We start from the raw sequence: 23475 nt of genomic DNA, 5'->3' as shown, positions 1-23475 counted from the left end.
TTCTAAAAACTTATTTCGTCCACCGCTAGTAATAGCGATGGTAAAAACTAACGAAATGTGATGGAGAGTTTAGGATTTGTATATTTGTGTCGAATTTGTATATTTTTTTTACATTTTAAAATGAATAAAAAACAACTCTGTATTTTTTTTAGAATATTTTTTTTTTACTTTTTTCTATATTTATTTTAAATCTAAATTTAACTTATTAGAATTATTAGTTGATTCATTTATATAATATCTCTAATATAATAAGATAATAAAAAAAAGTATCGCATGATTAGATTACTCAAATTTTATTTTATTTATTTTATTTTTTTGAATGACTAGTAATTTTAATTATCTTTTTCTTTACATGCAGGAGTAAAAGTTTTATATACTTTGTGATTTCTTTTTTGGTGAGAAAGTTAGACTAATGAAACTAGTGTAATGATTAATGCATTATGATAATGATTAGTTAAATATTTATAAAATAAAAAACAAAGGTAGTGGAAGCGATGGCATGGAGAAGTCATTATGTAGAGAGAGTTATTAATATTTTATTATTTGAATATTAAGCTGACCGTTGTAACTTATTTTTATCCATTGACGAGAGTAACATACTGCTCCTGTGTGGTAGCAGTGAGAGAACATTGAGGAAACATGGCTATACACATCCCCATCTTGGAGCAGTTAGACTAGTCCTATCCTATCATGGAAGGATGGGTCTACCAGTTACAGCCCGTATGTCGCTACTGGACACCAGATACCTCAAGTACGAGCATGCAGTAATTGGCACGATTGTCACAACACTCAACACAGGAAGTGTTGTTTTGACCTTCTTTCCCAATTTCAATCTATCCCTCAACGATCCCTATCTATCCACTGCACTTAAAGTACAAGTCCAGATAACAGGGGCAAATCAAGTAGATAACGCTCTCTCTGCGACTCTACATTATCAGATAGTCTACAGATTATAGGATCATACCTTTAATCTGCAGATCCCAGGCTTTCAAGCCTCCTCTGATGCTCTGTTCATTATGGCTGACTCTGGCCAGATTTCTACGATTGTCCAGGCCCCCAGACAACTGGAAAAGGAAGATCTTCAAAAGTTGATCCCAACTGAATGGGTAACCAACTATGAAAAGCTTCAGGCATCCCAAGCTAAGCCTGTTCAAGCTACTGACCCTCTTTTTGTCAATCAAAAGGACGGGACTGTCAAGACGATCTTCACAAAGACAGGAGAATCTTCTTCTGCACCAACTATCTTCCAAGCATCAATGATTCAGCCTGTATCTAGACCCAGAGAAAAGATCTCTATCCACTCATTCCAGTCCTCTGGACATCAGGTTTATACTGCTAAAGTAAAAGGACACTTCATCTGGGATGTTGACCCAGGAATGTGCCAACCAGGATGCACCTATGAAGATGATCTGGATTTTGCTGAACTTTGTTTTCAGCATTCTAACAAAAATTCACGAGTTATGACTCCAGACTCTCCATGCTCAGCCATGGAACCAAGGCCGGATGACCGGGATCCAGACGATCCTTGGATGGGCATTCCTCAGAAACAAAAGCAGAGCAAAGCACCGCTCCCAATGTTCAATGAGGCCATAAACCTTCTCGCAAAAGAAGGAAAGACTGTTCTTGACATCTCTTTTGATGAAATGAAAGAACTCTTGGCCCAATTGGGAATTGAATTTGGGAAAAGTCCTTCTGCAACCTGTAGAAAGGAAATCCAGGCTGATCTATCAGTAGTACAACCACCAATCCAAGGTTGTTACATGTTCCAACCGGAAGACTTCCCTCCTTTGGGGAAAATGGAGAATAAGAGATCTGAAATCCTTCCTTCAAGGATTACTCCTTCCGAATCTATAGAGCCCATCACACCACCAGAAGAGGTTCTGAACTGGCAAACCTCCAACTCTATTGTCCAGAATTCCTATTTAAAGAAAATAGATGGAAAACTGGATCAGGCTCTACACCTGGCTCATAAACTGGATCACAAGTTGGATACATTCTCTTAAGAAGTACTCCAGCTCTATTCATCGCTCACTGCCAAATATCAGGCTCTGGATAAAGAGCTTCGAGTTTGACTATTATTATTATTATTATTATTATTTAAATCGTAACCTAACTCTTACCGACTTATGCTTATGCAATTGAAATAGTAACCTGTTATCTACTTGTGCTTATCTTATCCTATCCTGATCTACACTAAATAGTAGCAACTGATGTTTACTAATGAAATGGCTCAGTAAACTGGAAAAACCCCTCTTTAAGATCCCCGTATTATCCGTGGTATATCCAAATAATAGGCATGAGTTATTAAATCGTTAGTTTCTTATACATTTAGTGTAATTTACTGATAGAGAACTGAAACTTGTAAAATTCAATATTATGTCAAATTATATATAAAAATTTCTTTTGCTCTCCCTAGCCCTATGTCTCTTATCTCTTTGAGTTCTTCTTTCACTAGGGCAATTTCCTTAAAAAACAAACTAAAACATATAAGGAGACATATTCGTGCATGAATCTTTGAGAGGCAGCATTACCATAACAGGCTCCGAAGCGGCACCCCCAGGCAAAGGAAGCAACATTTCCAGGTGATTTAATCTTTATATTTTTTGTTTGTCAAATTATAAAAAATAAAAACTAAAAATCTAATTTCACCAAAGACTTCATTTTAATTTTCACATTCTAGTGATACAAAAACTTTTTAAAATATTTTCTTGACTCATAATGCTGACACAAATATCCCCACTTATAATTTATTATTAGACATTATTTCATTACATAATGCATATCGTTTTCAATGTTAGCCATTGTTTCTAGTCTTCTCTTCCTATTCCAAGTGGTCCAAAGCAATAAACAAAAGAAGTGACAATGAAAATTGAGTTTTCAATTTACACACAATGAGAAGGACATATCATTTGGGTTCTTAATATAAGTATTTCTTTTTTTTTTTTTTTGGATTCTTTTCGGTTGGTTGGTGATGAAATATTTGATGATGAATATAGAATTGTTGAAAAGGATGTAAATGGGGCAGTGGAGATGGTAGTGCTCTTTGAAAATGTAGTTGTGATTGTTGTACGACAAACCGCCATGACAACACCTACTACTCAATCAATGTTTAATAGGGTAATTGCTTTTAGGCCTTTTCTATTCGTAAACAATTACAAGCAAAGGCACCTTCGAGTTGGATTTTTATAAAATTTGGACGGAATTTAATAATATGATGAGTTTTTATACTTATTTATTTGTATAAATTTTCCAATATAATTTGAACAAATATTAAAATAATATATAAAATACTAATTATATGTGTAAATTTTTAGATTTGTTTTATATATGAAACTCACATTGTTTATTATTTTAGCATTCAACTGCTCACTAGAATCTAAAGACTGAATCGAATTAGTACTTATTTTATTTAATTTATAGCTAACTTGTCAAATTATGCATTCAATTATTTTATTAAGATTTTAAATTCATCAAACTATAATTTTTATTTTTATTTTTTGACACCGAATAAATTATAGTATTGCCGCTACTTGGTCTCTTTTTTATAAAAAAAATTAGCACACAAACTATAATTATGATAATAATATTTTCATTGTTCTAATAAATAGTTCTTTTTTTCTCTTTTAATCCGTCAAAAATTATAATCTATTTTTTAATTAAGGACGGAGAAAGTAATAAAAATAGCATAGAACAATCCCACCAAATTGCTTTTCTTAAAGAGTGTATGTGCAATTGAATTTAGAGGTTTCTCAGACAGGATTTCTATGCTAACACAAGCTTACAACTGTTCAAGATTAAAATCTCTCACAATTTTTATTTTTTATTTTTAAGAATTTCATATATAACAGAAAATGATGAGATGAAGCAAGAAAATGAAAGCATTATCGACTAGTTATTTGTCAACTCTTCCTTTTTGGCTATACATCCAATTAATGAATGTACCCATTTGGCTGCATTGGGTAGTAAAGTAGGGGCCTCCATTTGGATTCTATCCTTCGATTGAAAAGATGACAATTTAGCAATGCAATTGCGATTCAAAGAAAATGACTTAGACAACAACAACACCAAGTTTTTATTTTTTCTTTAATTTTCATTTCTATCCATTAAAGTTTGATGATATAAAGGCATCATTGTAAAAATAATAACTTACGTCTAAGAGCATACATATGAGATGGTAAGAATCTCATCTAATTTAATTAAAGTTTTAAGTTCGAGTCTTGGATATACAACTGTGTTAAAACTCTTAAAAAAAATACTTTACTACCCGTAAAAATTCTATCCGACATGCTCTAAATATATATATATATACTTAAAAAAATTAACAACTCACATAATGCAATGGACGAAAAAAGAAAAACATAAACCTGAAACTTTTCATCTCAGAAACAAACTACTGCTGATATTCTGATGCTTGCATGTACCTTTTTCTATCAGCATTCTAAAAAAATTTGTTGAAAAGAACTTCTACAAATAAGGGAAGTTCCAAAAGTTGAAGAGCATTTTTTCTTTTATATATAATTTGTTTAGACTAACTGCATGTCATATTTGGCTTCATAAAGGAAATTATGGCAAAGAATTACTTTTCATTGTCATTTTTTTCCCTGAAAACTTTATGCCCGAATAAAGTCAAATTACAACTAATTTGACGTGTGAAATTGTTAAAATTTTCTAAAAGAAATCTTATTTTCATGAACAGCCCTTAAATGAAAATCACAGAAGCTATTGTCAATCTATACACACTCATGTGATCACTGATGACCACAAAGAAAGAAAACACTATAACTTTTGTTTTCTTTTCTATCTTAAGCTTTTCTCTTTTCTTATTCTTTCTTTCTTTTTTTTGTTAATTTTTTTCTATTAACAGAACAAGACAAGGGTACTGTAAAGTGAGTACTTTAGGCAGGTTATTGATGGTAATGTTTGTAAACCATAAAAAAAGAAAAGAATAATAATAATAATAATAATAATAATAATAAAAGATGCTGCTTTTATTTAATTCCAGGTCATTTAATGCTTATCCTGTGTGTATCTTTCATGAGCTAGCCTCATGGCAACTTCTGATTTTCTTTTGGCTTTCTGTGATGCAGAGGCATCATGGTCGGGGGGGATGGACATGAGGGGTGGAGTATATTATGTAAGATTTTTTTGCACATTGAAGGGTAAGCCTTTGATGTACTATTCAAACAGGAATCTTTCCACATTTTATAGGACCAAAAGCTTTATTCTTGTTTTTTGATCAATTTGGGGCTGATGTGCCTTTACACCACATACAATACAACTCAGTGGAAAAAAGATGTATTAGGATCAGATAAAGATGGCTTCTTTTTGGTTCAAATTTAAGTCGTCTTTATTACGGTTTATAATTGACCATCTAAAAATTTTAATTTGTCGGATGAGATTTTAAAAATAGTTTTATATCTCTATCCGTTCGCTTTGTATCAATATTTTATGTTGTATGCCCTATGAACAAATTTTGATACTCACTTCTATAACTAATCACTAGACTAAGGCACCAATCCAAACTCCATAGCCTGGCGCAGTAATATGCCAAAGGAAAATGAGAAAGGATGTTAGAGAAAAGGAAAAAAGAAGATGTCTGACTGTTGTTAGTTTGAAAAGGGAAAAAAAGGATATGTAATTATTGTGAGATATAGTAATGCCGGGGACCATATTGCTCAAAATAATACCAAGAACATGAAATGGTGGTGGCATCAAGTGTGGTTTTAGCTGTGTCCAACTATGAATCTAAGATTTCCATCCATCTGCAGTACAGCTGCCGTACACAATTCTTAACTATTAGACCCAATTGGGAAATCTTTTCTTTTAATTGTTTGAAAATCGTTAAATTTCATCCGTCAAATAAGACCAGAATGTGGAGTGGATGTCTTTCACAATAAAATAAAGCATATTTGTTACTTCAGTATAATAGTAAAAACCAGACTATTTAAACACAATCTAACTTCGGACTTCTTCAACTTTAAAAGACACAACAATCATTAGTAGTAAAAAAACACAATCTATTTAAAGCTCAACACTAATTTCACTGTTCTTCTACACTCAAAAATCTAACTTTGATGCTTCTTTTGGGATTTGGGTCTTATTTTTGTCAAAAATCTATGCACTCTCACATATTATTTGTTTATTTAATGTCCACCCTTTTAGTTTTAGACATTATTATGCCTTATCATTTTTTATTTTATTTTATTGGAGACTACTATATGATCGCAGCTTGATTGGCAAGTGGTTATCTATTGCCTTATTATACTCTAAATTTCTATTGGAATGTTACATCATCCAAAATAATTCCCTCTTCTTTCATTTTCTCACTCAATAACTTATGTAAATTTTTAATCAATAAAAAAATACAACTAAAACCAATAATATTTCAAGAATTTTATGGCCGGAACTATATCTATTAAATCAATATCTAATGCTTACTAAGTTTAATCCGTGTGCTATGCGAGAAATTTTAAGTTTGAATCTCAAAATTTATTGTTTTACGGCGATCCCCGATTCACAAGACGGGGGTCTTCTTAAGCTTTCATAATACAATGAACTATCTTAATGTTGGTTTATTTGTTTTTTTAACAATAGAAATGCTTATAAGTTTTAAAATTACTTAATATGTAATTTCTCGAGAAAAGAAATTAAATTTATATAGCATTTGATTCAATTGATAATCTAACTGATTTAAGTTTTAACTAATATATTAGTTACTATTAAAAAGGAAAGGGGATTTTAAAAATTATATTTTATTAGGAAAGTATTTTAAAAATACTGAATTTGACAAATATTTTATATATGAAAATTCTATTACACATTGAATTTATTTTAGTCAAATTTTATAATTTTATATATTTCAAATAAAAAAGTAGGGGTTCTAATTTCTTAAATTGAAGAAAAGATAATTAAAATGAAAATAATAGTAACAATCTAATACAAGCGTTTGAAGAGGACGAAAGTTGACATAAGTTGCAGTTTGTAAGGAACTAGTAAATATTATACAAAAAGATTACATATAAAAGTCCAAAAAAATATCACCAAAATAAACTGTTAGTGATAGCATAAGAGCAGTGGGGGCTTTCTACGTAAAACCGGTTGGAGAAAGTTGAAAACGATGAGAGAGGTTCATAATCTTCACATATAGTGCGCCAGACCCAATTCCTTTGTTTTTTTGTGGTCCCTTTCTGTTTTGTGTATTAGCTTTGAGGTCCATTCCTCATGCAAATATTAAAATTATATTACTGTATCATGCAATATTAATTTATATATTCGCCATCCTATCAATGACCCACCAGCTGTCCTCTAGTTTTATCATATGCTTACCCATTTGACTTATACTTGCATATTTTATGTCAACTGCATGAATGATTTTCTTATTTCTTTCTTGTTAACATGTTTCTGGCTGTGTTTTCTAATGGTGGGGTCTATTGCAAATCTTGTATGGTCAGTTTTCTTTGTATTACATATGAGTTCGTTCAGGTCTTGTCTTTTGCATTATAATTTTTTTTTACAGTTGCTACTCTTAGTCGGTTGTTTTAAAGTTTGGCTTCAGTTTGCATAATGGTAAATACCCAGTTGGAATTTGTTTTTTTTTTTTTTTTTTTTTTTTGTGTTTTCAAACGGGGAATTTGGTTTTGTTTTAGGTCACTGGCTGACTCCTCTTTTTTTTGTTGTTTCTTTTTCCTTTTCATTGCTGAATGTAATGGCTGTAGCATGAATTGATGTTTTAGGATTGTTTATGACTATTGGGTTTGTTCAGATGAAAGTGACAATTTGATTTTCATGGAAATTAAAACTTGAGTATGTTGAATTTTCAATGATATCATGCTGGACTGTATTGGTATCAGAAAATTGAGATGTGGGAAGAGGACCATTTTAATATAGTTATTCCCTTTTTGCAAGTTGAGGTTTTGCATGTGTGTTGAATACACGTCCATGCTTTTTCTGTCCTTTCTGTTTGGTCTCTAACATGAATCTTCTTTGTGTTTGGCATCAGACAACCAGCCTACCCTTAGAGCAGCCTTTTTCCTTATTTCTTTTTTCCTTCTTTTCATAATTGGGCACTAATCTAAACCTTTATTTAAATTGTAATCTCCTAGGACGGTGATAATCCGATGTCTGTGCCTGCTGTTCAAAGACAGCTATATAATTGCTAAAACCCTCCACCTTCAACCTTTGAGATTGAGATAATGAGGACCAGGAGAGGAAAGCGTTCTGAGGTATGCTATTGATGCATCTTGGTATTGCTTCACTTCTAATTATGCTGCTTTTAAGTAGCTGTGCTCATATTGGAGAGCTGCATTTGATTATAGGCATTTTGGCCTTCCATTGTCATGAAGAAATGGCTGAATATAAAGCCTAAGGTGTATGATTTTAGTGAAGATGAGTACACAGAGACTGAGAGTGAAGATGATGGTATGATTCTAGCATTCAGTCAATTTTTTTTAATTGTTTTATGGGGTTGATCATGATTGATTTCTGCTATTCTTAATCAGCTTGCTCTCTTAAAGATGAAAGAGTTAATGTGGATGAGGATCATGCTCCTAGGATACAAGTCAACCAATCTTCATTCCAGGGTCAAATTTCAGGCAATAATCCTTTTCTGTATTCATTCTTAAACCAACTTTTGTTAAGTGCATTTAAATTCAAAAAAGCATATCTAATTTATTTCGATAGCTCGAACGTGCATCTCTAGATTATTCTTGTCTTCACTAGTTCCTACTTTGTGAAGATCACTGGACAGGATTTGAAATCTTTACCATCATAATTTCTCAATTATGTCTATATTTAGGCCTTCTAAGATTTTTCTTTGCTTGTAACTTGTGATTGGCAATTGAGTTTTTTTTTTTTTTTTTTTTACTTCTTTGGAAAGTGCTATTTTGGCCTGAATCTGTAACAAATCACGATGCTGAGTTTGAGAATATAACAACAGTTTGCTCAAAGTGGGAGAGAATTTGAAGCTTCTTTCTTTAAGCACACTTAAGATCTAAATAATAGTTAAGAGAGATCATGCTCAGTTACCGTAATAAATGTGGAAGTTCATCTTATGCTGTTGTATGACAAAGTTTATGAATCTCAAATTATAACTTTTTGGGGGCCTTCATATCCAGATGCACCTACCAAGGGCTATTCAGTGAGACACAGGCGAGGAAAGTCTGAAACTCTGCGTGCCCAGTACATAAATACTAAGGATGTGAGGTTTGGCTGTAATCCGTGTATTCTTGAGATGACAGCCTAGAGGTACTACTACTTTGATTTTTAATAAACTATTGGATACTTGGGTTTTATGTAGGGTTACAATCGGCACATGGAATGTTGCTGGAAGACTTCCAGATGAGGATCTTGAGATTGATGACTGGCTTTCCACAGAAGAACCAGCAGATATGTATATTATTGGGTGAGTAGTTCCTTGCTCTGTTATTTAATTTTTCATTTTGGGATAATATTTGAGAAATTAATCTGTATGGATCCAATGAATTAACTGCATCAGAAATCTTTTCTCTGCTTTCTGTGTCTTTCTCTGATGATGGACTTCGCCTTTAGTTGCTTCTATGTGCATATTTATCTGCTGGATCTGATGTTTACAGAATCTTGATCTTATCTATACTTGCTCAATCTTAACTCATAGAAGATGTGTGAAACATGAGAAATGGAGGTCCGAAAGTAGGGTCTTTCCAACCTAGATAAAAGTTGCAGAGACTATCTCATATCTTCAAGTTATCATGGATGTATTTGTGAATATTTATTAAGGTATTCCTGTTACAGGATTTTTCTTCTAGATGAAAAGACGGTCGAACGATCTCAAATTTTACTTTATTTGATCACATTCTGCTTTCATCTAATTATCCAAGAATCTGACATCAAAAATTAGTCTTAAGCTCAGAGTTGGTTGAAAATCTAAAACTTCGATGAATCAGTCTTAGGAAAAGCATTTTTTTTGGTTAGGGTCAGTTCTGGTACAGACACTTGAAAACTCATTATTAGACACCAAGAGCGTGTAGATGAGATGGTAAAGGTCTAAGGTCTTGAGTTCGAATTTTGAGTATGCAGCTGCGTTAAAAACTCTTGAGGTACTGCTTCCCTGCCCGGCACGCTCTAGATTAACTCTAGATATATATACAAAAAAAAAAAAAAATCTCGTTTTTACCTTGACCTTGTGGCCTACCTCTGATTGGTTCCTGGACCAAAAATGTTTTTGATATGCATTATATTTCTTAACCAATCTAAGCTTGTGCTCAGAACTTTCCAAGTTCTGAACAAAAAATTCCCAGACTGCATGCTCATATATGTCTTGGAAGATCAATGTTTCTTATTGTTACCTGTTGGATTCCAAACTTTAAACAATTGTCAAATGTTATATTAGATTTGAGGAAACAGACTGGCTGGTCAAACTTTGATATTGGTCCCATTTTTTGATTAATATTCGTGCTTCATCTATCTAAGAATCCTAATACTAAAGACCTTTTGCCGTGCTTATAATTGTCATTGGTCCAAATTGCTGCCTATGTAGGTCCCTCAGTCCCTCAGCAACAGTAACTTCTCATCTAAAATGAAACAGTTGATTGCTAATAAGCTTTTTATTCCTTGTATGGAAGATCTTAATATTTCATGCATATTTTTCTTTGCAGTTTCCAAGAGGTAGTACCTTTAAGTGCTGGAAATGTGCTGGGAGCAGAAAGCAGTAGACCGATTCCAAAATGGGAGGCAATTATTAGAAGAACCCTGAACAAATTTTCGCATCCTGAAAGCAAACATAAATGTTACAGCGCCCCACCATCTCCGGTATTAAGGACTTCTTCTGTCGCTGATGAACTTGCAGGTGAGGTTGATGCTCTGCCATTAGAGATGATGAATGAGGAATTTGCAGGAACTGCTGTTGGTTATGATTATGAAACAGATGAACTGAATAAAATAATTGGCGCCAGAAAAAATCTACAGTTGAAGAGAATATATGGAATTGACTGTGACAGTAGATTAGACTGGCCTGAACATTCATTAGAAGCTACCCCACAAGTTATCTCTTCCAATTCCAAGCTTCGGAGAGTTATGAGCAGTTCTGCCGGGATGGGCTTTAATTGGACACAAGATCCTTTTAGACTTAGTCCTCATAATTTTGCGATAAATGGCAAAGGACTGAGAAGATCTCACCATAGTTTTGGGAACCTAGGCTCAATATGTGTAGAGGAACGAGAGAGGTCTGAAGTTCCTGAAGGTCTTGAAGTTCTTGATTCTCTATCTGATGTGTCTGATAGGTCATCTGAAGCGGAAGATGACACTTTCCCGGAAGTACCAGGGGATCAAAATAATGACGGACACATCATGGGCAAGGGCAAGTCTCATACCAAATACGTACGTATTGTTAGCAAACAAATGGTTGGGATATATGTATCGATTTGGGTGCGGAAGACATTGAGGAGACATATAAACAACTTGAAGGTCTCTCTTGTTGGAGTTGGTCTTATGGGGTACATGGGAAACAAGGTAAATCCTTCTCTCATGCTCAGGTTCAGCAGACTATGCACAAAGATAGTTCATTCCATATTTGGCACCACACCACATAAATGAATAATGAACTAACAATAGAATTAATGAAACAATATTATTATTGTATAACATCTCAGGAATAATTTCTAAATGAAGTTATTTGCAGCATTATCAGTGAAACACTTATGGTTGATTTGAAGCATGGAGGTGGTTTATACTTGTGGTACTGATAAAAAATTTACAAGTTATCCTTTTCTGTTGCAACCTGATTGGGTACAGGCTGTCGATTGCATAATATGCAGAAAATAACGCATCAATATGTATGTGCATACTGAATATGCTTGGCTTTTATTACAGTATGTCTCATTGGAAGTTGCTGATGCAGGGATCTGTTTCTATTAGCATGTCTCTTTTCCAGTCAAGGCTATGCTTTGTTTGTTCTCATCTGACCTCAGGTCAGAAAGATGGGGCTGAACAAAGGCGTAATGCTGATGTCTATGAAATCATTCGACGTACCCAATTCTCATCTGTCTTTGACACAGATCAACCACAGACAATCCCATCTCATGAGTAAGTAACCGTTCGGCACAATTCTCAATGTGCAAAACATTCATTTCATCAACTTGGCCTTGCTGTGTTTGAAGCTGTTTCTTACTGTTAATTTTGGCTAAATTTGTATGAGCATGTATATCTGTGAGCAAAAAATGTATGCGTATAGGTCCATAATAGGTCATGTACTTATCTTATGAATTCTCTTCACCATCCACTTGAGATATCTTAATGAAGCAAATAAGTTAACTGAGACATCATCTGATTTAAGGATAAGAAGTTCCAAACCAGACATGAAACATTTGACTTGCCAAAAAAGGATAAGGCATATATGATATGTTTACCTCTAAATTCATTGAGGATTATCATGAGCTTGTTAGGATGCTTTGCATCTTTCCGAAGATGTAGCCCAAGACTGTGTGCCGAGTGGAAAAGAAAAAAGACAAATCCATATAGACGACCCAATTAACTTGAGATTAAGGCTTAGTCGAGTTAAGTTGGGATTATGAGTTGTGATCTGTTGTTTTCTGCGTGCAGTCAAATATTCTGGTTTGGAGATTTGAATTATCGTCTCAATATGTTGGACTCTGATATAAGGAAACTTGTTTCTCTGAAGCAGTGGGATGAACTTATCAACACTGATCAGGTGAGATTCATAATTAACAATCTAATTTGGATAACCTTTCTATGCACTTCCAACCTGCTTAATCTTTGACTAACCTGTTCTTCTGATAACGTATTTTTTTCCAAATCTAGGAATGTATAACAAATGGGGAGCATATAATAGAACTATGATCAGTAAATGAATTCAAATCTAGACCTGATTTGGATTTTAACATTGCCACATAGTATGCATCCCTACCATAATAACGAAGATACTAACTTACTCGACCCTTAGAAAAGACAATTGTTCAGAAGTATTTCTTTTTTGTTTATTCAAAAGTCAGTGCATGTTTAGGTTAATATTTTTCATATAGGTATATAAGCTTCTTTAAAAATAGATTTTCTTACCAACCAACATCGTGTATGCTGTAAATCATAATGGAAGTAAAGGTTAATGGAATGTTCTTTGGCAGCTAATTAAAGAACTCCGCAGTGGGCATGTATTTGATGGATGGAAAGAGGGAATGATAAACTTTCCTCCCACTTACAAATACGAGATAAATTCTGACAGATACATTGGTGAGAACCCAAAAGAGGGAGAAAAGAAGAGATCTCCAGCATGGTAAGTACAGCTAACTTGGTAGTAACAACACTGGAGATTGACAGGAAGAAGCTTAAGAATTTTTGCCTGCCCTTCTAGGATGCTACAAGAATTATGTAATAGAAACTTAAAACAATATATGCATCCTGATCTGTTAGTTACGTACTTGAGATCATATGCAGGTGCGATAGAATACTTTGGTATGGAAAAGGTATAAAACAACTTTTCTACAAGCGGACAGATATGAGGCTCTCAGATCATCGACCAGTTAGTTCTATGTTTTTGGTTGAGGTTGAAGTCCTAGATCATCGGAAGCTGAAAAAGGCAATTAATGTCAGCAGTGCAGCAGTATATCCTGTAATGTTCTCAGTCGAAGATGGGGAATAATGCCTTAGGAGATACAAGGTAATTAAACTTCCTTGAATCTTGTACATGTAATTAGGGAACTAAAGTTTATAATGACTATAGAAATCATATTAGGACGAAGTGATTAAATATAGGTACTCAGCAGAGTTGGTGATCATCTAACATGCAAATTATATTATGTGGTATTTTGAGTTCATAGTTGAGTTGTATTGCTTTGAAAACATTATTGTTGGTTGCTTTTTGATTTTTAGCAATATATTTAGCTTTTCTTACATGCATTTATATTTCAAACAGGGAATCAAAGACAACATTAACAAGGTAGAAGAAATACTGGTCTCTCAATAGACAAATACATATAACCCTTAACTCGGTTTCCTGAAACATCAAATATTACAGGGCCAGTGATTCAAGAGAATTATACAAAGTTGCTACCATTTTGAGACGAAAGCAGGATTATGCAGTCGGTTTGTAAAATCGTGAGCATCATATTTTTGTTTTTCTTAAAAGGAATATAAGGGCATCATTAAATGAGAAATACAAACCTTTACCTTAAAATTGTCTCGTTAAAATCCTTTGCAAGAAAAGAATTCAGTGTGATAAAGTCTTGCAAAAGAAAAAGAGTAGAAGTAAAACAAAGTAAAGTCCCAATAAGAAGCCATAAAGGGCATTCATCCTCAATAAGAAGTACCCAATTTGGTTAAAGCATGTGGAACCGAGTTAGCAATCCGCTTAAAAAAAAATCAACCATATTACCTCCATTGCCAAAAGAGCAACATCCCGAGCTAACTATCCATCTTCATCTTCAGTTGAATGACTTCAACGTTGCCACTCTTAACCAACAAGCCATAAACACCACTATTATCGGGAATTGTATTGGGTAGCCCATAGCTTGGCTAGAAAAGCCCTTTTTGCTCCAATGTCCAAGCCCAAGTATGGTGGCTTAGAAATGCTGTTTCGGTGCAAGTTTTTTTGGAAAAATAACAAAAATATTCATATTATTTTTATTTTTTATCAAAAAATGCGGTGTAAATTTGTTTTAAATATTTTTATTGTATAAAAATGTCAAAGATATATTCTTTTGACTTTTTTTTTTCAAAAATATGGTATTGTTTTTTTAGTTTTTCTTTGGTTATTTTTTAACAACAAAAAGAAACCCAAAGAAAAATAAAAACAATAACTAAAGAAAAATAAAAAAACCACACTGTATTTTTTAAAAAAAAAATTAAAAAATAGTATTTTTTTTTTTTAAATTTACACAGTAAAAATAATTTTTTTTTAATTAATTTTAGATATTTCTTAAAAGTTTTCAAGTTTTTTCATGAATGGATTGATATCATTTGAAAAATTGTACAAACCAACGGAAGGTTTACAAGAAATTACTCCTTGACCACTGTGAAGGAGAGAATGAGATAGCTAATGCAGCCTTGAAATTTTGCAAAAGAGTTCATCACAATCAAGTAAGACGCTTCAACTCAATTCTTTCTTCTTCTTTTTTTTTTCCTAAAACTTTGTTGATTTAATAGTTATGATTAAATTCATTTGAGATAAATTTAAAGGTGAACAAGATAACAGTATAATATTGGGTGTTTAGGCCTTTGAGTTTGTGGGCAAGGCTATGGGCGAGGGATTAGCACATTGCTCCCAAGCAGCAAGCCAAACAGGCATGCAGGTAGGCATGCGAAGCAATATGGGTAAACAAGGCAGCGGGTAGGCTGCCTAGCCTGAGCAGTATGTTGGGCTGACTTGGGTGATGCACTGGCGTGCAGGCTGACTTTAGCAAGATGTTAAGCAGCCACTGGTGTGAGCATACAGATGTGGAATGTTGGAAGTAGACTGTGCAACATGTGGGAGGCAGACAACATGACAAGTGGGCAGGCTGGCTGGCTTGGGCAGTTATCTCTAAGGCTAAGTTGGGTGGATTTCAGACATGGTATGGCAAATTGCCAACATGGCAAGAAACAGTTAACCTAATCTGATAAGGATGCAATTGATCAAGTCCCTAGGCAGTTGGGGGTGTCGACTGCCATTACTGCCTTGTAATAATCCCATGTAACTTCCCTTGTAATGCCTTGTCTATAAATAGGCAGTAATGTGCCTTTGGAAATTTTTGTATGAGGAGTCCCGTGATGTGTTTTCTTATTATTGTGAATGATTAAGGTTGAGAGTGATTCCTATAAATTATTGTGTACTGATTACAATTGTGTGTGCTTGGATAATTACTGGAAAATCGTAATACTATGAAAGTGTTGGTCGGCTGAACCAAGTATTAGACTTGGTTGCCACACAGGCAGAAAATTTGTGATCAAAATTTGACCCTGTGACAGTAGGCACCATGGAACCTGTCTCTTTAACCTGCAATGGCTCTCGCTCGCTCAAAGCCCCGCTGTAAGTTCTTTGGTATGCCAAGGCTAGTAACTCCTGTGGGCAGAATCCTTTTTTTTTTTTTTCTTTTTCAACTATTATCATTAGTATTTAAATCACAATCATTTACTGATGGCATTTTTAACTAATTCAAAAACCCACAAGTGTAAAACTGACAAGAGAGACTAAACAAAGCCCACTTTCCCAAGATTATAGAATTAACATCAGTGCCGGTGAATCTTCATGACTAAAATCCATAACTTGTATAAACAAACTGAAAGAAGCTGATTTTTGTGACATAGAAATAACAGCTTTTAATGCAGAGAGAGAGAAAGGAGTGCCTGAGAAGAAGAGCATAATAAGGTGGAGGAGATTATTGACATCTGAGCATTAACCAAGAGTCTGTTATAAGTTTAACTTGTCAAATTCTATTTCAATACATATAGCCACATCGTGCTCTCCATCTCCATCTCCATTTAATTAATTATATATGCTATTATTTCAAATTAAAATGTATTATATAATTTAGACAATTAATTTATTAGTAATTGAGTTTAAACCTTTAATTTTTTTTATCTAAGATTAAATTTAGTTGAAAACCTAATGTAAATCAACGTACTTTGGGGATGCAATAATTAAGATATGATACCACGTATCTTATAAAATAAAGAACTAAGAATTTGGTAAAATCCTTATACAATATGGATTAGAGAACTTCCAATTCTATAAAACACAAACGACTAGCACAGAATGAATATGGAGAAAATATTAGTACTGGTAATAGTCAAAGGCATAACATAAACCAACAACAAACGCCGGCGTCTTCATCAAACCTTAATTCAGATGGGTTTGTCATCAATGCCCTTTGCGTCTCCTGCAAAGCCGTCGTTTTTATCATCGTCGTCGCGGTCCTCACATTCTCGTTTAACCTGTCGAGTATCCATAGCTTGCAACAGCTCTCGCTCTCGACTACTCTCTCTCAGAAGCGTCGTAAGTTTTTCTTTATTTTATTTTATATTTTATTTGTTTGTTTAGTGACACGTATACGATACAATAAAAATAAAAATAATAATAATATTATGATGATGATGATAGAGATGTGACATGGCTCATAGTCCTATCATTGATAAACGGATGACACTACCGAAGTTCTTGGAATCTGCACATATGGAGAATTCTGTCGACAGAAGTGTTTCAGGAATGAAATTGTTTTCTGGCTCAGCTAACCCCTCTCTTTCTCAGGTAAATTAAATAATTAATTATAATTTTTAAATTTATAGTTATAAGGGTCTCAAAACATATTAAGAACGTTCTCTGGTTATATGTTTGATCTTTATTATTGGATGCTGGAACCCTCCCAGGAAATTGCCTCGAGTTTGGGGTTGGAACTGGGAATGATCAACACAAAACGATTTGCTGATGGTGAAATTTATCTTCAATTGAAAGAGAGTGTTAGAGGATGTGATGTGTATCTATTGCAGCCCACCTGTCCTCCAGCGAATGAGAATCTCATGGAGCTTTTGATCATGATAGATGCATGTAGAAGAGCTTCTGCCAAGACTATCACTGCTGTCATTCCCTATTTTGGATATGCCAGAGCCGATAGAAAGGCAAGTCCTTTATGCCTTGTATATCTGCAGATCATAAGCTATGAACATAAGTGTGCAAACCTTGTGAATTACCACCAATGAATAAGTACTTGTAATTTCTTTTTTTCACATCTCACTCCCCTTTAATCTTTTTTTTTTTTCTCACAAAGATTCTGGTTTCCAGGTTAATTTCTCATCATTAGTTTCGAGATCTCACTAGTTTTTTGAATTTATCTTTTTAAGGCAATAAAAACCCTGGAAACGTATACAGACCTCAACCTGATTTTTGAGATGCTAAAAATCTTATCTACTTTATCATCCACACTTTCTATTAATTGCAGACTAGTTGTCGTGAATCCATTGCTGCCAAACTTGTTGCAAACCTTATCACTGAAGCAGGTGCAAATCGTGTTCTTGTTTGTGATATTCATTCTGGGCAGTCGTTAGGTTACTTTGATATCCCTGTGGACCAGGCGATCTGTGAGGTAATTATTTCATAGTTTTAACTTTTCACTCTCACTCTCAACAACGGTGTATTCAGTAATATATTTTGACTTTTCACTCTCAGCCATGGTGTATTCACTGATATAATTCTATTGCTTCTTCTGGTGCTTTAGCATGTGATTCTTGAGTATATAACAAGCAAGGGAATTCGTTCTAATGAGCTGGTAGTTGTTTCCCCTGATGTTGGTGGAGTTGCAAGAGCACGATCTTTTGCTAAAAAGTTGTCTGATGCCCCTTTAGCTATTGTCGACAAAAGGCGTCAAGAACACAATATTGCTGAGGTAACTGCTACACAAACCTCTTCCGGCATTATCTCTTTAAGCTACCGGATGCATATGTAGTTAGTTACGTACCTGTTTAACTCGCAATGTCCTCAATGTTGCAGGTGATGAACCTGATTGGTGATGTTAAAGGAAAGGTTGCGGTTATGTTGGATGACATGATTGACACTGCTGGTAGGCAATCTTTGTTAGTAAAGTCCAATTATAACTAACTCCTTTCAGTAGCACATGTAAATTGAAGAAGAGAGAAAAAGGCAAAAGAAAATTTGGAAATGAAAACTGAATTCTTTTTATTTCTTTTTTATTTTTTTTTATTTTCAAAAAAACTGATTGTTGAAAATGCTTGGATAACTTTGAATTTGATTCCTTGACAATTTCTCTTGTTTTACCCCTCTAATCTGAATTTTTATATCATTAAAAGAATACTTCTGCATGGTTGTCGTTTAACTTTTAAATTCATAGGCATCTTTACTTTTGTGCTAATTGATTTTTTTTCTTAATATTTTGGGTTTTGTTTTGCTTTGTTCATAGATCAACTTCCACATTTTGTTACACCTTAATGTAATAGTCTCGACCTAGTGGTAAAGATGAGCTTTTACATGCATATATCATGCATGGTAAATAATATTAGAGGGGTCTGTCTACTATGATTCGGACACTTCTATTTAATTATGGTTTAACCATTAAATTGCTTAGGAACAATTACAAAAGGAGCAGACCTTTTACATCAAGAAGGGGCTAGGGCAGTCTATGCGTGCTGCACGCATGCTGTTTTCAGGTATTAATTTCACTTAAGATATTAGATTTTGGTTTATTAGGTTTTTTTTTGTTAAGTCCTGTTCTTGGTTTTTTCATCTAAATGCCACCGCCCAACTTCACCATATCTCAAATGCTGTTATCATCTTCTTCTCCCGCGAAAGTAATTCCCACAAATGCCAATTTGCAAGAACCCTTTTAAAAGTAAAATTTCTTGGAAATTCACAGAACTTTTCATGAGACTGTTTCGCATACCCTTATTCTTTTAGGGTCTCAATTTTCATTAAATGTACATTGTTAAAATGGACATGTACCGGTAAGTACAATTTATTTATATATATAAATGTATATATTTTCTTGGTAGCCCTCCTGCGATTGAGAGGTTGTCAAGCGGCCGATTTCAAGAAGTGATCGTTACAAATACAATTCCAGTGGTTGAGAAAAACTATTTCCCTCAGTTGACTGTTCTTTCAGTAGCTAGACTGTTGGGTGAGACGATTTGGCGTATACATGTTGGTAGCTCCGTCAGTAGCATTTCTCAGTGAAGGCCAAAGTTGTTGGAGCTGGCTTCCTCCTCCATTCAGGCTTCAGCTATGATTAAGGTCAAATTTTCCATTAGCCATTGAATTTGATATCCAATGGTGGCGGCGGTTCCTTTTATTTTTTTCATAGGTTATCACAACGAAGGTGGTCAGATGTAGACTTTAGGTTCCAAAAAGTACACAAGATAGGAAAATCAATACATTCCTTTCTGTTCCTTCTCCTGTTTCCTTTTTTTTTTTTGTTCTTTTTAGTTTTTTAAAATATTCTTATTATATAATTTTTACAAGTAGATGTCTTTATAGATGTCTTTAAATTGGCTTGATCGACTGCTAATATTTTTAGTGCATTCTTTCAAGCAAAATGTTTGAGGTTTCCCATTTTGATGAATATTACAATTTTTTTTATTAATACTAACAATGTTTCCATTGCTTTCAATTTTGTGGTCTCTCATTTTGATGGAAGTGCATGAAGCTAGGCGTATATGGCTTTAGTTTTTAATTTTTATGAATTAATACCTGAAGCTTTTACTTGTCCGAGTCCCATTTTGACAGTCTATTTCTATTTGACATATAAATTAATAAATTTTAGAATTTCTAAATTAATGATATTAATCTTTTACTATTTTCTTTTTTAAATACTCTTGTTAAATTCTGTTTTTACTAAACGAGTCGTATTGATGTCAAGTGATGAAGAGTATTTTTAATAGTGAACTATTGAATTGATATGGCTAAATACATATTACGTTTTTGAATTTTTATCGATTGGTCAATTTAATATTTTAATATTTTATTTAATTTAATAGACACTTAAATTTTATTTTTTTAATATCTAAGTACTTTTAATTTTCAATTTAACGTAACATATATTTAAATTTTATTTTTTGATAATATTTAAATATTTTTATGTAGTACATGTTAACGCATTGAATAAAGACACATGTTAAAATTGTTAAATTATTACAAAAAATAAATTCAAATATTTGACTAAATAATCAAAATTTAGAGACATAAATATGTATTTTCTCAATTAATAATTTAAAAAGAAAATAACCTTTTAAATGAACGAAAAATATCACTATCGAAAATGAGATGGAGAGAATAATTATCTCTAAAGGAAACAAATCTATGCATTAGTAATACAAAATAAGATCATTAAATTTGAAATGTCAAATTGACCAATCCGAATTAATACCCCTTGATGATTTGTCATTCTGATACTCGTTGCTTCATATTTATATCAAACCCAATTCTTTAACTATATATAACACAGAAATTCATGAAGGGATTGAAGTTAGGCAGAATTAGTTGTATCAACTTTGGAATTTATTCAGGATAAGTTGGTTTGAATACCTTCAAAAGGAACAAGAAAAGAAATCATTTGTCAAGTTGATGTTACTTTCTTGGGCCTATAAATGAGATGTGTTGCTATGCATGACAAGAGTACTCCTCTCCATCTCCCATGCAGTCAAAACTAAAATCTTGGCTAGCCAGCTATTGTCATCTTCTTTACATAAGTTTCTCCAATGGGTTTTATGAAAAAGGTATTCATTTTACTGGTTTTGGTTTTGCAAGGTACCAATATGGCTTATGGGGAGAGTGAACTACTTGTCCTAGACTATTACAAAGAAATATGCCCTTCAGCAGAAGAGATTGTTAGATACAATGTTGAACTTGCTGTCATTAAAGATCCTAGAATGGCCGCTTCTTTACTTCGCTTGCATTTTCATGATTGTTTTGTCATGGTCAGGCATCTCTTCCTCAATTCTTCTCACATATTATATGAATATATTGAGGTTTCACTAATTGATGGTTATCTGTAGGGTTGTGATGCATCTGTTCTTCTGGACAGCTATGGAGAGATGGTTAGTGAAAAGCAAGCAGGGCCTAACCTCAACTCTTTACGTGGTTTTGATGTGATTGATAAGATTAAGTATGATTTAGAAGAAGCATGCCCACTTACTGTCTCATGTGGTGATATTTTAGCGATGGCTGCTCGAGATGCTGTTGCTTCAGTATGTGCCTGAGATCTTAACCAATCCTTCAATCTTTCTTAAAATATTATTCCTCACAATTATAACTTCCTTATATTGCTTTTTAAGGATAACAAAACCTATATTTTATGAAACACAAAAATTAAGTTTCTATTCCTCTTTTTTTTTTTAATGCGAATTCAATATTTTTTTTATTACTATTTTATTGAATTATATAATATATAAATTAAATTTTACCTCATCGATCATATATGTATTTTCATTATTCTATATATGGTTTTCAGATAAATTAAAATGTATGATCTCTACAATTTTAGGAGATATAAGCTGCATATGTAATCTCTTTATTTTATTTCTTCTGTGCAGGTTGTAAATGAATGCTAATTTTTTCTTTCTTTTTTATGGTTTTCTTTTTAAATAAAAGAGAGGAGGGCCAATTTGGGATGTATGGCTAGGCAGGAAGGACTCCCTGAAAGCTAGTTTCGATGGTGCCAATAAGTTTATACCTTCTCCAAACTCTTCTCTGGAAACTCTAATTGCCAATTTTAAACAACAGGGGCTGGACATTGGGGACTTGGTTGCTTTATCAGGTAAATTATAGCAAATGTAATGATTCTTGATAATCAAATTGAAGTGGTAATTCTCATTTGATTGTAAATTTCCAGGACTGAAACGGCCTTTTTCTTATTTCAATTCCGGTCTGGTTTTCATTTTTAAACTAGACCATGTCTAAATAAAGACAATCTTGCTTGGTTAACTACCAATTTACTGAAAAATTATAAATAAATCAGGTAGATTAACCAATCTTGTTCTTTAGTCTTGCACCAATTTTAACTGTTTATTGTTTATTCGTGTAGCCTTTACCAATCTCCATTTTCATAAATTTCTTTTACTCTTTTACATAAAGAAGTCCATTAATTATTTGAAGTGACCGTGGCAAATTAACAATCAAAATAGTTTATAAAACAGGTAGTCACACAATGGGAAAGGCAAGATGCTTAAGCTTTAGGCAAAGAGCGTACAACGTGAATCCTGAAGAAAATTATGACAAATACAAGAGATACACTACATATAGAAGAATCCTACGGTCCATATGCCCAAGATCAGGGAAAGACAATGAATTAGCACCGCTTGATTATAAGACTCCAGCTAGATTTGACAACCAATATTTCCTAAACATTCTTGAAGGAAGAGGGTTGTTAGGATCTGATAATGTGTTGGTATCTGAAGATGATGAAGGGGACATAATCAGGCAAGTGTGGGCTTATGCCTCTGATCAAGAACTTTTCTTTGGTTCATTTGTAAATTCTATAATCAAGATGGGGAATATAAATGTACTCACTGCGAATGAAGGAGAGATCAGAAAGAATTGTAGGTTTGTCAACAATTAACAGAATTCTTTTCTTACGTTTTATCTCAGGAGACTTTCCTTTCAGTTTGAGCCAAGCTACAATAAAAAAAAATTGTATTTTTCATATTTTTCATCTTTTAGTTTCCTTTCATTTTGATTTTTCTTAGTTAATACATACTAGTTCTAGACACTTTGACATTGACATGGGAAACATAATTTCCTTATTAATTATAAAGACTTGCCGCTCATTACAAGAAAGGACAAAGGGCTGTTAATGTCCAAAAATCAAATATATTCAATTTAAATTTTTTTAACAAATAATTTCATAAATTTAAATTCAATGATTAAATACATCTAATTTAAATTTTTTTAAATGATAAAATTTTAATTAAATTATAAAATTAAAAATAATATTAATTTCATTAATTTACTAATAATATCTAGTGATGTGCTATACAATAATATATTTAAAATATTTTAGATTTAAATTTAAT

The 23475-nt window shown here is 33.2% G+C and overlaps 4 protein-coding genes and 1 long non-coding RNA gene across 9 annotated transcripts; all 5 read left to right on the top strand.

Moving 5' to 3' along the window:
- Window positions 1-277: 277 nt before the first annotated feature.
- On the top strand, window positions 278-5226 carry LOC125370070. Its single transcript, XM_048373738.1, has 2 exons — window positions 278-2582; window positions 5088-5226. The coding sequence occupies exon 1, from the start codon at window positions 1017-1019 to the stop codon at window positions 2001-2003; it is 987 nt and encodes a 328-aa protein (XP_048229695.1). The 5' UTR covers window positions 278-1016; the 3' UTR covers window positions 2004-2582; window positions 5088-5226.
- A 2381-nt stretch (window positions 5227-7607) lies between these two features.
- On the top strand, window positions 7608-14161 carry LOC8289056 (type I inositol polyphosphate 5-phosphatase 2). Of its 4 annotated transcripts, XM_015724464.3 has the most exons (12): window positions 7614-8222; window positions 8316-8418; window positions 8499-8591; window positions 9114-9201; window positions 9296-9400; window positions 10632-11484; window positions 11873-12057; window positions 12574-12682; window positions 13113-13261; window positions 13423-13645; window positions 13901-13924; window positions 14003-14161. In XM_015724464.3, exons 1-10 carry the CDS (start codon window positions 8193-8195, stop codon window positions 13625-13627), a joined length of 1920 nt encoding a protein of 639 aa, XP_015579950.1. In that variant the 5' UTR covers window positions 7614-8192; the 3' UTR covers window positions 13628-13645; window positions 13901-13924; window positions 14003-14161. The 4 variants fall into 4 exon arrangements, with proteins under 4 accessions (XP_048230241.1, XP_015579950.1, XP_015579948.1 ...); XM_015724462.3 differs by having other exon boundaries at window positions 7615-8222; window positions 13901-14161; XM_048374284.1 differs by lacking the exons at window positions 13113-13261; window positions 13901-13924; window positions 14003-14161 and having other exon boundaries at window positions 7608-8222; window positions 13423-13565.
- A 612-nt stretch (window positions 14162-14773) lies between these two features.
- Window positions 14774-15784, top strand: LOC112536228. The gene is made up of 2 exons (XR_003080277.2): window positions 14774-15063; window positions 15198-15784. It is a non-coding gene; the product is annotated as an uncharacterized LOC112536228 (long non-coding RNA).
- Window positions 15785-16600: 816 nt separating this feature from the next.
- On the top strand, window positions 16601-19973 carry LOC8289057 (ribose-phosphate pyrophosphokinase 1). The gene is made up of 8 exons (XM_002527592.4): window positions 16601-16957; window positions 17063-17209; window positions 17329-17577; window positions 17898-18041; window positions 18174-18341; window positions 18446-18515; window positions 19038-19119; window positions 19462-19973. The coding sequence occupies exons 1-8, from the start codon at window positions 16811-16813 to the stop codon at window positions 19640-19642; spliced, it is 1188 nt and encodes a 395-aa protein (XP_002527638.1). The 5' UTR covers window positions 16601-16810; the 3' UTR covers window positions 19643-19973.
- A 963-nt stretch (window positions 19974-20936) lies between these two features.
- Window positions 20937-23107, top strand: LOC8289058 (peroxidase 20). Of its 2 annotated transcripts, none has more exons than XM_048373739.1 (4): window positions 20937-21381; window positions 21460-21651; window positions 22055-22220; window positions 22588-23107. In XM_048373739.1, the coding sequence occupies exons 1-4, from the start codon at window positions 21163-21165 to the stop codon at window positions 23019-23021; spliced, it is 1011 nt and encodes a 336-aa protein (XP_048229696.1). In that variant the 5' UTR covers window positions 20937-21162; the 3' UTR covers window positions 23022-23107. The 2 variants fall into 2 exon arrangements, with proteins under 2 accessions (XP_048229696.1, XP_048229697.1); XM_048373740.1 differs by having other exon boundaries at window positions 20950-21381; window positions 22600-23107.
- Window positions 23108-23475: the final 368 nt, after the last annotated feature.

This window comes from Ricinus communis, chromosome 5 (assembly GCF_019578655.1).
Source record: "Ricinus communis isolate WT05 ecotype wild-type chromosome 5, ASM1957865v1, whole genome shotgun sequence".
NCBI lineage: Eukaryota > Viridiplantae > Streptophyta > Magnoliopsida > Malpighiales > Euphorbiaceae > Ricinus > Ricinus communis.
This window is presented reverse-complemented; position numbering and strand designations above follow the sequence as displayed.

Bases quoted from the DNA above. Each gene is read 5' to 3' on its own strand.
- LOC125370070 (XM_048373738.1), top strand. From the start codon at position 1,017: ATGGCTGACTCTGGCCAGATTTCTACGATTGTCCAGGCCCCCAGACAA.
- LOC8289056 (XM_015724464.3), top strand. From the start codon at position 8,193: ATGAGGACCAGGAGAGGAAAGCGTTCTGAG. The intron at 9,202-9,295 runs GTTTGGCTGTAA...GGTTTTATGTAG, and splicing joins ATAAATACTAAGGATGTGAG to GGTTACAATCGGCACATGGA. The intron at 12,683-13,112 runs GTGAGATTCATA...GTTCTTTGGCAG, and splicing joins AACTTATCAACACTGATCAG to CTAATTAAAGAACTCCGCAG.
- LOC8289057 (XM_002527592.4), top strand. From the start codon at position 16,811: ATGGGTTTGTCATCAATGCCCTTTGCGTCTCCTGCAAAGCCGTCGTTT. The intron at 18,042-18,173 runs GTAATTATTTCA...CTGGTGCTTTAG, and splicing joins TGGACCAGGCGATCTGTGAG to CATGTGATTCTTGAGTATAT. The intron at 18,516-19,037 runs GTAGGCAATCTT...TAAATTGCTTAG, and splicing joins TGACATGATTGACACTGCTG to GAACAATTACAAAAGGAGCA.
- LOC8289058 (XM_048373739.1), top strand. From the start codon at position 21,163: ATGGGTTTTATGAAAAAGGTATTCATTTTACTGGTTTTGGTTTTGCAA. The intron at 21,652-22,054 runs GTATGTGCCTGA...TTTAAATAAAAG, and splicing joins CTCGAGATGCTGTTGCTTCA to AGAGGAGGGCCAATTTGGGA. The intron at 22,221-22,587 runs GTAAATTATAGC...CAATCAAAATAG, and splicing joins GGACTTGGTTGCTTTATCAG to TTTATAAAACAGGTAGTCAC.